General features: G+C 35.2%; 2 protein-coding genes across 2 annotated transcripts in view; both read left to right on the top strand.

Annotated features, from left to right (window-relative positions):
* The first annotated feature begins 2683 nt into the window (after nt 1-2683).
* LOC120774559 lies at nt 2684-3801 on the top strand. Its single transcript, XM_040104292.1, has 3 exons — nt 2684-2949; nt 3094-3247; nt 3315-3801. The coding sequence occupies exons 1-3, from the start codon at nt 2859-2861 to the stop codon at nt 3478-3480; spliced, it is 411 nt and encodes a 136-aa protein (XP_039960226.1). The 5' UTR covers nt 2684-2858; the 3' UTR covers nt 3481-3801.
* A 4376-nt stretch (nt 3802-8177) lies between these two features.
* LOC120775279 overlaps nt 8178-16594 on the top strand; it is a 128932-nt gene continuing 120515 nt past the window's right edge. The window contains exon 1 of the mRNA XM_040105377.1: nt 8178-8935. The gene's annotated coding sequence lies outside the window, so the exon portion shown is untranslated. The remainder of the gene's footprint in view (nt 8936-16594) is intronic.

Below are 16594 nucleotides of genomic sequence, written 5' to 3'. Positions count from 1 at the left end.
TACCCTTCTCTACTAGTTTTTTCATTATTATACCCAGATTAACCCTTTCATACAAAAGATGTATGGAACTCAAGGCGATGTACACATTTTGTAACCTTTCAAAATTTTAACTGAGTAACCAAACTGATTTGTTAAGATCCGACAATATATCCTCGAGGAAGTGCGAAAGGCACTGAATGAGACCAAAGCGAGTATGTATTAGTAGAGCTTAAAATTTCAACTGAGAATTGATGAGGCCATATACAGTCTGTGTTGCTAGAAAATTATAAAATATATATATATGTGACCTGGTCTACGAAAAGGGGGCTAACGTGCGAAAACTAGTTTTCTGGGAAAATCTGTTAAAAATAATCGTCAGTTTCTCGTTATCTCATTAATTGTTCTGCTTTTTTTTGACACCTAAGCGTGCTTTTCGTAGACCAGGTCACATATAAATATATTTCTTTAGCGCTAACATTATAAGCCCGATGAAAATTGGCAACAGCGCCTTGAAATGCTTAAAACAAACAATCAAAATAAAGCCATATGTTATATTTCTAGTAAGGGTTAATTTATGTCAGAAGTAATTTATATATGACATAAAAAAAAACTTTGTTATCAATTCTGCGAAAATTAATTAAAAACAAGGTTCGCGAAGTTCAAGATATAGTAAAGCAAAGCCGCAAAAGATTATACTATTTTTTTCTGTCATCTGTAACTATAAGCGTTGAGGTTCTTTATCACTATCACTTATTTGCTGTCAATTCTTTGAAATGAACGATAGTATTAAAATTTGGCTGGATTTCCCCGAGATTCATTCAACGTCCATCAGCTGCGAGCTAACGACTTGGGGATTTCACGATGAATCATTATTAAGAGGAGAAAAGTATCTTAGCAGAAGCGTGAAATTCGTATTTGTTAGATTTGCAGCTCTTTTCTTCTCTTAGTTGGAATTGATAAATATTGCAATTAGGTGCTCGATGTTTGTGTTACATGTTTTGTCCCAACGCTGGGGTTTTGGTTTAACTTGCTCTCAAAAGCAGCTGCGATAAAGATTACAAATAAATTGATAATTAATTTTGCTCAAAATAAACACAACAAATGAGAGTTATGAATAAGCTGCCAAGGTGCCACAATTTATTTTATTTAATTCCATTTTTTTTGGGAGAAAAAGTGAGTTATTTTTGGTATCAAATATCTGCGTTCTTAAAGCTAAGCTAAACTATTTCCTCAGCACTTTGTCCGGTCCGAAGGACCGAAACATGCTATTTGAATATTTCAAGCGTGTCTTATATTCTCGCAAAAAGTTGACCATAGTTCTTTTCTTGATGTGTCCAAGTGAGTTATAAGAAAAGAAGTCATGGACTATCGGATCGGTATTCTAAGGCCGTGGATAAAGCAATTTAACATTTTGGTCTGGTCCGATGTATGAGAGCTCCCTTTATTTTGGTGAATTAGGCGTCATTATATTTTATAAAGGTTGATACATTTCGAAGCATTTATTTTTTGAAGTTTATCTTTTTAAAATGTTGGCCGCGTCTACATCTCAGAAGACTCATCCGCTGAGTAAAATTTTCGATGACTCGGTCGAGCATTTCGACTGTTAACTGGGCAATGACATGCTTGCTGTTTTGATCCCATACCTGAATCGAAGCGGGATTGTCTGTATGGACTTAAAACTTTACATATCCCCTATCGGTGTAATATCACACGATCTTGTTGGCCTATCGACCGGCGCAAATTATCTGCTCATCGAAGTGTTCTCCCAATAAAACCATTGATTGATGCGGTGTGTGGAAAGAGGCGCCGTCTTCTGCCGAGATCACGAGCTTCAATTTTAGGCATCAAATAATGCGCTAAAACGGTCGCCATTAATGGCTACTTTCTCATCGGCATAATTTTTGAAGAAATATGAATCGATGAGTCCACCGACCCATAAATCACATCAAGCCATTGTTTGTTTGGAATGAAATGACAGCTCATGAATCTCTTCAGCAAGTGGGGCAATTTTACTTGTTCACATATCTATTGAGCCAGAAATAAGGCTCATCGCTGAACTAACTTTGACTCCAAAACGACGGATCTTCTTGGCACTTTTCAAGAGCCCATAGAGCGATGTCGCTTGGCAAGGTCGAGCGGCTTCAGTTCTTGCCAAGCTGTATTTTGTACGCTTTCAATTTAAGATCTCGATAGTCGTGCCATACGTTAGTCAGAGTTGCTGCTCATATAAAATCGTCCGCTGGCATCTAGATTTGGATTCTTACATTAAGCCTTTTACACGGTTTAGTCATGAAGACGTAGTTTTCCATCTTTTTTATGATCTAAACCGTTTTTGACGCCTTGTTCGGGGCTTTCAACTACTAGATTGGTTAAGATACGAAACGTATAAAGATTCATGGGTCAAGCTTTGTCTAAGAAAGGAACACTCTATGTTCAAGAAATATTCTACATTATCTATGGCTTACTTTGTAAACGTTTCTACTAACTTGAATTAAATTAAAAAAGCTCTAACAAATAACGTAATTTTACCCACAAAACTGGCAACTCTATGGGGAATTCGCGTTAACGCTTAAAGCGAAAGAATACATAACAAAGAGCGCAGCTTGTCTGATTCTTAAAAACCGGTTTCAGATGAATACTCTTATCTACACATTAGCTTAGGTATAATTTTTGCTCCCACAACGTTCGGCGCCGCAGAAGCCAACAAGCTCTGTGCGCGAAGATTTGTTTCACTTGGCTCGCTACTGCCGTTAGCTGCGGTTCATTGTCCGTTTAAGACCGCAAAACATAACAGTTACAGTTAACTTTCTACATTACAAATAAATAGCAACTTTTAACTAAAACTTTGTTATTAGTGCCAATATAAAATAACGGTAAACATGTCTAAAAATTATTGTCAACTGTCGGTCTTCTTACTCGTGTCCATTTTCTGCCTAACCCAAGCAAAGCCGCAAGAAGTGGTGTTATATGGTGAGTAGAAAGCGCAGTTGTGGTTGTATTGGTGAATAGTGATAACATAATCCAAGAATAGAACGCACCTCCCTCTGTGTATTGTTTTGTTAATGTTTTATTAAAAACATATATTTTTAAATATATGTGTATTTATTTCACCAGAGGGCGATGAGTGCGTTACAAACAGTTATGATGGCATCTGTTCGGTGGAGAAGCAATGCCCGCATTTAGAGGCTACGATGACTGGAAAAGGTCTGCTGGCCAGAGATGTCGGTCACTGCGGCTATACGGTCTACGAGGAAATCATTTGTTGTCCGTAAGTAATTTTGGGCTTCCGTCCACCAGAGCAAAATTAATGTGTTTGCACTTCTTCTTTCTTGTAGTTCAAACAAACCGGAACGCCCAATATACAATAAATATTTCGCACCCTTGATTATTCAACAATCGATAACATTAATTATCACCTCGACCCCGAATACGTTCATACAAACGGAGAAAATCGGCGATCAATTGCTATTCAGCCAGTTCAATACGACACTGCTCAATTAGTATTATAAGCACATCTTCCATATTATTAAGTGTAAGCCACGAGATATATAATATATACAAACACATACATTTGTACCTACATATTTACATATTAGCATGAATACATATTCGTTTGTAATATCTCATAACAGACTGTAATAAATTCATTGTAATCCAAAACAAAAAATTCCCATGAAATTTAATCAGTGTTAAATATGCGCTTAGCACCTCGCTATGTACATTGCATGCACATATACACATATATATATAATGTAAAAGAAATATGTATTTAGTAAAATTATAGCTTTCGCTCACTTTTCGCGTGATGCGAGTGAACTTTCATTTGTTTTCGCCACCAACTACTCAAGAAGTATAAACTGTTTATAATTTGGACTATACATTTATGTATATATACATATATGGGTTGTCAAAAAAGTCTTGCGGTATTTTTATTGAATTTTTTTCTTTTTTATTGAAATTGAAATGAATTTTTGATGACTCATGCCCAGCTCTTGACCGATGCTACGGCTGCTACTATGCCGGTCTCTTTCAACCAATTCAGCGATTTTATCGCAATTTTCGACGACAGGCCGTCCGGAGCGTGGCGCATCTTCGACCACCTCTACACCAGAACGAAAACGTTGAAACCATCGTTGTGCGGTGGAAATGGAAACTGTATCGGGTCCATAAACTGCACAAATTTTATTGGCGGCTTGAGATGCATTTTGGCCTTTATCATAGTACGAGTAGTACTGTAAAATATGCCGTATTTTCTCTTTATTTTGCTCCATGTTTGCGACGCTATAACTCACGAACGACTTAAAAGAAACGACAATCAATCAAACACGTGTTAGCGCGTGAAACGAGCTTTCCAAAAAGGTAGAGCATGACCCAATGCGACGAATAAAACTAGAACTACGCGCTTTCAGCGCCAACTAGCGACAATACCGCAAGACTTTTTTGACAACCTATTATATACATATATATATAAATATATACATATATAAATTATATACATATATAAATATATACATATATAATATATATATGTATATAAATAGTATATATTGATCTAAACATTTGTGTTCTTTTTATCAGCAATTTGAAAAGTATAAGCATACATACATATATACCTTAAATGTCTGCAGTCTAGATTTGTTCGAAGAGAACTCATTAATCAACAGCGCATCCCACTTAACTCATATTTGACATATTTGAGATAACTAAAGGGTGATCTATTTCAAATGTTGGCCGTGGCGACGACTCAGATGGTCCATCCGTTGAGTTCGATTTTCGATTACTCGTTCGAGCATTTCGACGGGTAACTGGCAAATGATACGCGTGATGTTTTGCTCCAAAGCCTGAATCGAAGCGGAATTGTACTCATAGAGTTTAGACTTTACATATTCCCAAAGGAAAAAGTTTAACGGTGTGATTAGTAGCCAGGCTGCGACATTTGATTCGTGAAAGACTTCTTCGACTGCTGTAATATGGTTTCCCTTATATTTCTTTCTAAGGATCATTAATATTCCAGCCAAATTGGACTGTCGTTTATCTCTAAATATTCAATAGAACTCAAAGTAATTTCACTGAGCCTTGTAACCCATTTTGGTGAAAATATGTTGGTGTTTTACTCTAAATGAGTCTATGTGAAAGAGTGTTATTTAAGGCACCATTTAGTTGATAGTTTCCAAAATCATTTTCAAAATTCGGGTCCCTTCTGCTTTCGTATCGGGTTAGGATCTTATTTTGTTGCAGAACAAAATAGTTTTTAGCTCGCTAAGGTCTTAGCTTAAAGAGTAGTTCGACAGCTAAAGTTCTATAAACACATCCATTAACACCGACATTTTTCAGTTGAAAATACTCAACGAAGTTTTAGTTCCTATAGATTTTTTCTGAAAGTTAGGGTGTTATACTATATATTTAGCCGCTTCGAAAGTGCTATCTCTTGATAGCATGTCATTCAGGTAACGGTTCAGGCAGCTCTGAATTATGCACGTGTGGGGTGGGACATAAAAATAATATGAGACACTTTTATAGACGCAAAAAGAGTTGAACACCTTGAGAAGCTGGTAGAAATGATTAATAGTTGAAATTTCTTCAAAATGACGTTTATATTTATAGAAGGTTTTAAGACCGGAACATATTCATTCAACAACCACCAAGGTGATCTAGTCAACGATGCCCAGAGCGTACAAGGAGGAAAAAATTTTGAAATTTTTTTTGACAAACTTTAACCTTGTACATACTTGTAGATAGGTGATGTGGCTTATCTGGACACGTGGACTGCTATATGTAGTCCTTTGTGAAGACATAGAAAAGAAGAGCTTCTGTATTTGAACTTATAAATTAGCAAATCGCTTAGTGGTCTATACAAATTTGCACAGACGTCTAAGTTCCGTTCCCGCCAGTTCGGTGGGATGTATGAAGGTATGCGCTCCCAAGTGTTTAACTCTTAACCTCTCGAACGTGGGACAGTTAAGAAAGAAGTGTTGAGTTGTTTCTACCTTGTCTTCTTCCATACAGCTTCAGCAGTTGGCGTCTGGTAAAATTCTCAGCCTTTCATCATGGACGCCAATAGGGCAATGGCCTTTTAATAGCCCCACAACTAGGGATAGGCTAGCCTTACTGAGGACAAAGAGAGCACTAGTTCACTTGCGATCGATATTGGACCAAAAAATTTTGCTACTGGTTAAGCGGTGTGCAAGCTTCCTAAGCCCAGCAAAACACAAGAAGATATGGGAGCACCGATTCGTTTCCATTCTACTTATAGCAGTTCTAGCGTGCCTTTTCTTGCTAGCTCATCAGCTTTAAAATTTCCTGCTATTCCGCTGTAACCTGTCACCCAAACTAGTCTTATCACAAAGAGACTCGATGCCATTGATAGCGAGGTTAGGCATTCATTGACCAACCCTGAACGCACTGTTAATGAGTTCAGTGCTAGTTTCGTCACCCTGGTATCTGAGTGGACGGTCACTTCTCTGAAGGAGACTGCACTCCTGAGCACTAAATCTACTGGTACCTTAATGGCTGCAACGGCTTAGAAAGCACTACAATAGTCAAAAAGTTTGAAGTTGGAATTGGCAGAGGTCTTCTCCACCAATCATCCTCTAACTTTGACCAATTATCTCCGCCAAGGCATTATCCCCACTCAACGCCCTCGCCGGTATGCGGGCAGAGAAGAAGTCGTCAAAGCTCGGTTTGGCGACTCTTTGAACCACGTGATCCGGTATGAAGTTAAAGTCTGTGAGGATTTCCGAGTGTTCAGACACGCGTTCTCTTAGGATCCAGTATGAAGTCAAAGTCCGTGTGGATTTCCGATTTTCAGACACGTGTTGTTTGAGGAACCCAGATTCTCTGAGTAATATTGCAACTTTCGCAGCCATGCACCTTCCGCCGATGTCTACGGGCACCATGTGCCAGATGGCGTTAAGTGCCAAGGTTGGGGTGGAGCTTACTGCATCACACATTCACAAATATTTCAGCTAAAAGTTTACAATTTAATATAAAAAAATTAAATTATATCAAATGTGCCCAACAAAAAAGCAGCCTTGGTAAAGTTTCTAATTTCCAGCTGTATACCGCAGAGCACTTGTCACCGTTGCCTACCACAATGCCAACAAAGTTCAGACACTCGCCGACTGCGTGTTGAAGCAACATGTGTTTGTTACATTCACCCGACGTGGTTCGCCGTGCCATACCAAAATAGATAATAACGGTTGTTTTCTCGTATTTTATACGGCACTTTGATTGCTTTTCTTTTTGGTCAGCTGCTTTGCGCCAGCAATTCGTAAACAAAAACAATGAGTGCGCTCCAACGCCTTAACATATGCTCTGCATATTACGCTCTAATGCTGAGCTTTAAGCTCCGCTAAGGTGACCAGCTGTAGCATAAATATTCAAAGGCGGCTATTAAAAGCTCAGCGAAGTGATTTTTATATGTTGCATGCCACACCAGAAACTTCAGTTGATGTCGGGATGCGATAGTCGTTAGACGTGCGCTGGCTAAACAAAACCGAGCAAAGGAAACGGATATTGTGGATAACAGTTAATTTGAAAAAAAAGAAAAACAAAGCAAAAATGTGTGGAGTTTGCTTGTGTTTGCTGAATAATTGAAAATATTTCAAATTGGTAAATTGAAATAAATTTGTGGGTTGGCTTATGGAATTATTAAAGTAATGGGAAAGGATTAAGGAAAAATTAAATGAAAATTAAAAAAAAAATTAAAAAAATTAAAGTAATTGAAAAGAATTAAGGAAAAATTAAATGAAAATTAAAAAAATTTAATTAATTAAAAAAATTGAAAAATTTTAACGAAACAAAGAATAAAATTTTAACAAAAATTTGAAAAATTAAAAAAACTTGGAAAATTTCAAAAAAAAAATTTGAAAAATTGAAAAATTAAAGAAGAAAATTTGAAAAATTAAAAACAAAATTGAAATATTTTTACTAAATTTCAATAAAAGAAACAAAAAAATTTAAACAAAAATATTGAAAAATGTAAACAAAAATTTTGAAAAATTTAAAATTAATTCAAAGTTAAATGAGTAAAAAATAAGCAAAAAAAAATTCTGAAAACTAAAAAAAATTAAAAAATTTTGTGAAAATTTTGAAATGTTTTGAAAATTAAAAAAAATATATATAAAAAAATATCACATAAATATATAAAAATTTTGATTAAAAAAATTTCTTAAAGTGAAAACCAGTTGGAACTTTTTGTAATAGTGTTTGCCAATGCAACTCTGCAAATTAAGTTTATGTAATTATATACTAAATACTACCGTAAGTGTAATTTAAATCACAGTGTTATATATACATATATAAATGAAAAAAATATATTCCCTCAAAAGTTTTGCTCTAAGCACGCCTACATACGCTGACGCCCTGCCGTGTGTTTAAAAAATTCCGCTCTACATCCAGTATTCGCCCACAAATCGACTGTATATACACACCTATTTAATTGCATGTGGCGAAACAACAAAAAAAATCAAAAAAAAAAATTGTGTAGTTCAAACATTTGAAATTGCCTGCCCCTTACATGTGACCTGACATTTGTGCTACTCGGCGTAGCCTACATTTAGGGGCCAAAAGTCAAATTGAAACTAGTGAGTACATAAACACTGCAGCGTTGTAACCATTTCGGACGTCAGTGTGTCATACCAACGGACAGCCGGTGGCAGACAATTTGTGACAGTCGGAACTGGTGCACCTGTTTCGCATATTAAATGTCAGTGTTGGAGCGTTGCGTTGGGCTTGCTGCAAGCTTCGCATGATTTTTAACACAATTAGTATTGCAGTTATCGGCCTGAAAGTGGGCCGCTAGGAATAACTACTGCATGCCGACAGCTAGTGCTGCAGGCTAACCTCGATTATTTGTTGCAACAACGGTGCGCTCTGGGGAGCACACGTGACCCTAGTAAAGCGAGCTGTGCCGTTACATATATATAGTTACATTGTTGTTGGTGGTGGTGACGAAGTAAGTTGCACTTTGAAATACTAGCTTTGAGAATATATACATATGTATATAAGTATACATGTATATATACGTGTGTGTTTGTGTGTGTGTGTGAGTTTATTGCAGCAAGTGCACTCAAAAGTGTACATAAATACTTAAAAACTCACATGCAAGTGCATAAGTGTGTGATGGTGGGGTGCAAACACTTTGTAATGTATACATTTAGGCGCATATGCCGGGCGTGTGCGTACTAAGCGCCACTGTTTGCACAATTTAATGGGAACGCGTGTGCTTTTTTGCTCACATTTTTAATTTGAGGCAATTATAACGGTAGTGGTAGTCCACTTCTTTTTGGCTCCCCACTCTATGCTAACTAAAACCACCGTTGATATGGCAAATCTTCCACGTCAAAAAAGTTGAAAAATATCGCAGCCATAATAAATATATATTTAATAACTCGCACGTGTGAAAATTTATGAGTGAAATTACTTAAATTAATTTATGGTCTAGCTTAGCATTAGTACATTGGCATTAGCGCCTACAAATATGCTACCCTTGCTGGTCTCTGTGTTGGCATTCATCGGAATTGTAACACCTGTGCAAGTGATTGCTTTTTCCCAAAAGCTGATAAGTGTTTTCATTTATGACCAAATTAATTTATATATTTTCGCAATAACGACAATAACAATAACAATATTTACAACGTTTACCAACGCCGCGTGTATTGGAAAAAAATATTTGCACTACTGCTGATAAGTTAGTCAAATAAAGGAGGCAAGCGCTCTTGCATGGTCACGTCACGTTGAAGCCACTGCGTGACCTTGTTGCAGGCATTATAGGTTATCGCTAAAAAATCGCAATAGCAAGGGTAGGGATGGTATGAGTTTGGGTGCTGTCCAGCTGGGTTCATTAGGCGCTGTTGCAATCAGTGCGATTTTTTTCATTTGAGCATGCTTGATTGCATCATATTATCTCACCAAAATATACCACCATATGTGCTGTAAAATTAATGAAAATAAAAACTGTTATTATCTTGGGTATATGCGGTCGATATTAACGAGTAAACAAGATATGAGCTGATGGCTATTATTTTTACAAGAGTTTCATCATATGTCCGTAGAGGAACTGTTTGTGATAATTAAGATATCGAATCTCATTTGTTATCTATATGCCATTATATGAAAAACAATGAAGTTTTGAGCACAATTTTGTCCGTTTGCTCCTAAAAGCAGACACACCTTTGTAGTTTAATAGACTTAACATAAATTGTTCACAAATTTAAAAAAGTTTGAAGAACATACACCTCCATTTGAGCAACTATCTTGAATTTCTAAGGGCTTAACGTAACTGGACAAATCAAAAATAATTATTTTCTTGGAACACAATTCGTCGGTTATATGTTTTTTTTTTTTGGGAACACTGCTTTCTCTCAGCATACACACATTGTCATGCTATATCCATATATTTATTCTGGATAGAAATGTTCTCACGCTTGTTATCTCGACCGCAGATATAATGTTAAATAGTTAGAGAACAGAGAAACCATTTTTTTTGCCTAAATATTATTATTCATAAAAAAAATTCATAAATAAAATGTGGAATAATATCAAGACGTATGCTTCCAACAAGTTGAAAATATTATTGAAAGAATGCTAACATTATGATCCTATATCTATAGATTTGTTCTGGTAAAGTTATCACTCTTGTTCTCTCGACCGCATTTATAATATTAAATAGTCAGAGAGCAGAGAAACCAATTTTTTTGTCTAAATATAATTTTTCATCAAAAGATCTTCAACAATAAAATGTGGAATATTATCAAGACGTATGCTTCCAACAAGTTGAAGATATTATAGAAAGAGTGCTCTGTCATCGTGTATGTTCTTGACTTTTTACTCACGGTTTGGAAGTTAAAGTTTATTTCAGCAAGTTTGACGAAGTAAAAAATTAATTATCTGACCAAACCAAAAACTAAGCTGCGAAAAAAACTACAAAGCTTGGAAATCTAGTTTTATGGATGTAAAATGCTTATTTTTTTAAGTCAGTTAAAAAATATGTCCAAACTATAAATTTTCGGGAATTTTTTGAAAAATAGTCAATAAAAATTATTTCATGAGTAACCCAAAATGCAGACGCCATAACCTTGCTTAGTCGGCTGTTGCGTTTTTTCACGATTTGAAACGAGTTCAACGTGTGCAGAGTGAAATGATGGAACCATGTTTCCTTCATTGTCACTTGTTGATGCAATAAGTCGGGTTTATTACAATTAAATATCTCAAGTCACTGTTTCAGACAGTTTCTTTCTATTGGTATCAACTTTGACTTCTTTGTGTTTGGAACTGAATAAAACTATTTTTTTGTTGGAAAAAAGGAAAGCCATTTACGACTTACTTCGTTTCAAAGTCAGAAGCCAACCAGAATTTTATTCCAAACTGGTCTAGTTTGTTTGGCATATACTGTGTAAATGCCTGGCTTTACTCAAAACAAATGTTCTTCTATTGTACTACGTAGGTTGCTATATATATTTCTGGCCTAATAATGTAAATAGGCATATTTATCAACAAAAATGTTATTTTTTAATTTTTATTTTATTTTTTTTTGTCAATTGCTGTTTTGTTTCGGGCTCATACGCATAGATCCATGATTCGTCACCTATGACGATCTTATAAACGTCTTTTGAAGCACCGCGATCGTATTTTTTCTGCATTTCTTTACACCAATCCACACGAGCCTTTTTTTGAGCGATTGTCAAATTGAGCGGGATCCAACGAGAACAAACCTTTTTTACGGCCAGGAGTTCATGCAATATCGAATGTATGCTGGTGGAAGATGTGCATAGACATGCCTCTATCTGAAGGAATGTTACATGACGGTCTTGCATTATCAGTTCACGTACGGCATCGATGTTTTCTGGCACAACGGCTGTTTTTGGACGACCTTCACGGAATTCGTCTTTGAGCGAGCGTCGGCCACGATTGAATTCGTTGTACCAGTTTTTCACAGTGCTATAGGATGGTGCTTCATAGCCATACAAAGATTTTAGTTCATCGATACACTCTTGTCGTGATAATCCACGTCGAAAGTTGTGAAAAATGATCGCACGAAAATGTTCACGAGTTAATTCCATTTTTTGACCGAGATGAATTTTTTAGTTCCCTGTAAATAAAACAATTCACGATTAAATGACAAAACGTTCTGAGTGATGTTATGCTAAAAAATGTCAAACTTTTCAATGGAAATGTCAGATTGCACCTGGCAACACTGAGTGTTGCCCTAGGTCAGAATATATATAGCAGCCCTCGTATTTGCACCTGGTTTGAATTTGTTCCAAACAGTTGACACTAACGCAAATTTAGCAGTTTGCAAGCGTTGACTGTCTTTATTTCTTTTATCGAAATGAATTAATTGTATAATTTGTGTAAGGTCATGCCTACTCATAGTTTCAGAAAAAAATTTAGAGCCCTATATTTGGTTCCATAATTACGACAGCTTCGTCTATGCTATGTGCATACAATATTCCAATAAAAGCTTTCAATTTATCCTGTGAAATTGTCCATTTCTGCTCTAAAACTCTTGAGACTTCTAATTCGATGCAAGTTCTGATATGCTTTAATATATGGTGGTCAATTTGTAGTAAAAAGGCCCTGCTTGGCTTCTTTTCCATAATATTTCTTTTAGCATATGCTGTATTCCCAGATAAGTCTTTGTATACGCAACGAGTTGGTAACCTTCCAACAACATCTCATCCTTTTTTATTGTTCCAAATAGTTCCACTTGCAGAACTTCAAATCCAGCTTTCATTATCCTCTTTAGTAATGGAAGCAAATCGCATACACATTCGTTTTTGAATATTGTATAAAGAAACCCTGTCTTTTTCATCGCTCGATTTTTCTCCATAATTTTAATCAAGATTTTCATCATCACTGCTCTCGATAACTTTTGTTACAATTATCGCTCGTATCGCTTTAGTTTCCCACAAATCCGCCTTCACTTTCACAAATTTCATCTTCAATGTCTGAAAATTCCGAAAGTATGTCTGGTATTTGTTGTGAATTCAAAATAGGTTGTTTTGTGCGTTTTTTCATTTGTAGTTTCTAAGGTTAATGACAATGAGTTTACCATAATAATTGTACTACCCAGTAGGCTATTAGGTATTACCCGAATGAATTGAGGAAGTCTTACTCGTTTATTGACTCTATGTGTATTATATTATTATACATAGATCACTGTATTTATAAAAGTGGTTTGTTCGGTTTGCCGCTCTTCACTGTTTAGCCTTAAGTAATTTGAATGCCTTCTTAGCTAAAAGAAATAAAAAGATAATTTTTTAAACATGTCCGCCCACTTTCAGTTAAATAAATTAATATTTAATTTTCTCTTTTCTTTAGTACTTTAAAGCTATGTCCAAATTGTAGACCGGTGCGAAATAGTAATAAAATAAGTCTTTTGGCTTAGACTCTGGACAAACTACTTAAAAATTCCAGTCGCGTCCTTGACGCTTTAATTTGGTCTGCTTACACGAAATTATACGAAATGTGTTCATTTTTACTATTTCTAAATACTCACTTAGCTATTTTGCTCCAAAATATCATATGTGCTAAGCCTTACTAAATACACGTTTGTATAATATAATTTACTTTAATAATCAGCGAAACGTTTTGAAAAATCGTGGACCCTTGATCGCGTAGCCGATCTCCAGAAGGACTAGAAGAAGCTGGCTATCGGTGTCTAATACTATAAATGAACCCAAGTAATATTAGAGGGATTAGTAATGTTTTTTTCACAAAATGTTAGCTTCCCAAAGTCGTTTTATGCGAAAACATTTGCACAATAGAGTGGCTATAGAAATCGAAATTATTATCAAACAGCTTATCCCTTTGGTCACGTATATCAAATATATCAAAAAATGTCATATAAAAATTTCAAGCCAATCGTTTCAGTAGTTCGATGAAATTCGGTCATTGGTTCTGAAAATATCGTTTCGGGAAAGACCTATTTAAAATTTAAAAAATTTATATGAAAAAATGTGATTTTTTGAAACTGGATGTCTTAAAGTGTTTATGGGTTTCTCGGGTAAAAACAGTCTTTTTTCAATAATTTTTTTCTTATATAAAAAATGTAATATTTTATTAGAATTTTCTACTGCTACAAACATACACTATTAATAAAGAAATTCTGTAATATTTGAAAAAAAAAAAATTTTAAACCCGTCCATTGCGACGCCATTTCCGGTGACCGTTCGGCAAAAAGGTCAGTCCGCGTTGTCGGGATAACTTCTTACAGGATCATCTAAAGTGAAAATAATCGTGTTTTAGTTCAAATCTTCACTTAGAACTTGGACGAAGGAAAAAAGAACTGAAAATTGGATTTTTGGCAGACATTTTAACAAAAATATGACAATTTCAATACAAATTTCGCGATTTTTTTTTCAAACAGTTGCAATCGAAAAAGAAATTCTTCATCCAAGTCTTTAAGAAATGTAACTCAAACACCTGTGTAAAATTTTATGAAGATCAGTTGATTAGTTCTGGTGAAATCTTGCCAAACCGACTTCAAAAACACAGTGTTCAGAAAAATGAGTTTCAAGACGGCGCACTTAGCCCAGCTAGCCTGGATCGCACAAGTTTTCAAGGCTGTGTCTTCGAAACTATTACTCGGATCAACTTGAAAACAATTAGGACAATATTCTAAAGGTGTTGTAGAACTTAATAAGACAATCAAAAAATTAACTGTTTTTTAATTCGTAAAGCCATGTAACCCCTTAAGCTATTTAATAAATATTCCTAATAGTGCCGCGTCTTTTATTTTGCTTACTAATAAATACATAATAGTGGTGTTTCTAGTAGCGTTTTGTAAGCAGCAACTGTAAATTTGTTTTTTTTATTAATTACCGATTTATATTATTATGCATTTTTTTCAGTGCCTTCTAACCTCAAAACATAACTTTTTAACCGGAAAGTGCGTATTATAAAATTGCAATGCATTAAGAAACGTTTATATCACCGTTATGCGAGTCTGGAGCACCGTTATTTAATAATTACTACTACTAATTATTATTTATTATTATATTTATGCATGTATTCTAACACACACACACACACACACACACACACCAATATCAATGACAATAATTAATGGTAGAATGACAGGCGAATATTTCCCGTTTACGCCAGCAATGAAACGAGAAATTTCACTTATATAATTAATATGTTAAGCGTATTCAAACATATGAGCGTCTCATCAAAGCATGAAAAGCATTTTTCCTACATACATACGCACACGCACGCACATATAAACGCGCTCGCAAGAGATAGCGACACGTATGAGTAATTATGTGTGCGTGTGTGGAGAAGGTTGAAATGTTGGAGATATTAATTAGCGTGCCACACCCATTTACGGTCTATAAATACGAGTACTTTATGCAAAAACAACAGCAAAGACACAGGCAAACACACAAACATATTTATGTGTATGTAAATGTGTGCGTGTAGTTATAGTATAGACAGTTATAGTACACAAAGTTATAGTGGCATAGTTCTAGTATAAACAGTTAGTTAGTTCATCGGGTAACACACAAGGCTATTGCGTTTCTGCGCTGACGAGCCTTTGTGCCACATGCCACATATAATATATTGCTTCTGCACATATTTCTAGTCTTGAAAAAGTGCTCGTTGAAATTCCGCTTAAATACACACTTACAAAAGGGTTATCCTGTTATCTTGCGTTAGTGTGTGTGTTATAAATACTACAATCGATTGTTGTGTTGTGTGTGTAACGGTATTGCGCGTTGCCCGAGCAACTTTGTAATCATAAACCGCGCATTTTTTATGCACTACCGTTATGTTTTTCCTACTAATAATTTTTTACTGTAATGAAATTTAAAGGGAAATCGGCTGTTATTATAGGAGAAAATGTCAGTTGCATTTCAATTAGCGTTTTATGCGGGCCTTTTTTTATATTAGTGTTAGCTTTTCACTCAGGTTTTAATTTAATTAAACTTTTTAGCTTCATAAACTTTAAATGACAGCATAATTTGATTTTGTGCGTGTTTTTCGAATAATCGAATTGTCGCATTACCTTTGTGATTTTTATTAAAATATTTGGGCTTTTACTGCCAATGGATTATAGTGGCTTCGTCCGGTTAGCTGTTGTAATTCGACAAATTTTAAATAGCTTGCAGTAAAGTTAATAATTGAATATGTAAATTGTATACAATTTATGATAAAAAGTCTATATACGTACATATGTTCATATATATCGACGTGAGCAGCTGGATGGATTTAGCCACGTACATCTATTCACTTGTTCGTTCATTTTATATACGACAACTAGTCCTCAGTTTTCGAGATATTAAACTGAAATTTGACACACTTCCTTTTCTCCTCAAACAGTTGCTTATTTGTAGTAACTATTTCAGATATCGGACTACTTACTAGAACATTTAGCTGCCATACAAACTATGCGAGCAAAAGCAAGCCCTTCTTTGGAAAACTTTTTTATTTGAGCAGATATCTTCACGAAATTTTTGCTTTACTTTTTGGTCAAGCAAACGGTACAATCTCAGAAGAAATTATTTAGATTGGCTTATTCTAGCATGTTCTGTGTTTTTGCCTTAAAAACTAGGAGGTCAAAACCAATTTATTTATTTATTTATAAATTTTATTTGTGAAGGCTTCTCTA

Source organism: Bactrocera tryoni, chromosome 4, assembly GCF_016617805.1.
Source record: "Bactrocera tryoni isolate S06 chromosome 4, CSIRO_BtryS06_freeze2, whole genome shotgun sequence".
In the NCBI taxonomy this organism is placed as follows: Eukaryota; Metazoa; Arthropoda; class Insecta; order Diptera; family Tephritidae; genus Bactrocera; species Bactrocera tryoni.
The sequence above is the reverse complement of the archived record's forward strand: the minus strand, read 5'-3'. Positions and strand labels throughout refer to the sequence as shown.

Excerpts from the sequence above, each read along its gene's own strand:
- LOC120774559 (XM_040104292.1), top strand. The coding sequence starts at position 2,859 with ATGTCTAAAAATTATTGTCAACTGTCGGTCTTCTTACTCGTGTCCATT. Across the intron at positions 2,950-3,093 it reads GCAAGAAGTGGTGTTATATG|AGGGCGATGAGTGCGTTACA; the intron begins GTGAGTAGAAAG and ends TTATTTCACCAG. Across the intron at positions 3,248-3,314 it reads GAGGAAATCATTTGTTGTCC|TTCAAACAAACCGGAACGCC; the intron begins GTAAGTAATTTT and ends TCTTTCTTGTAG.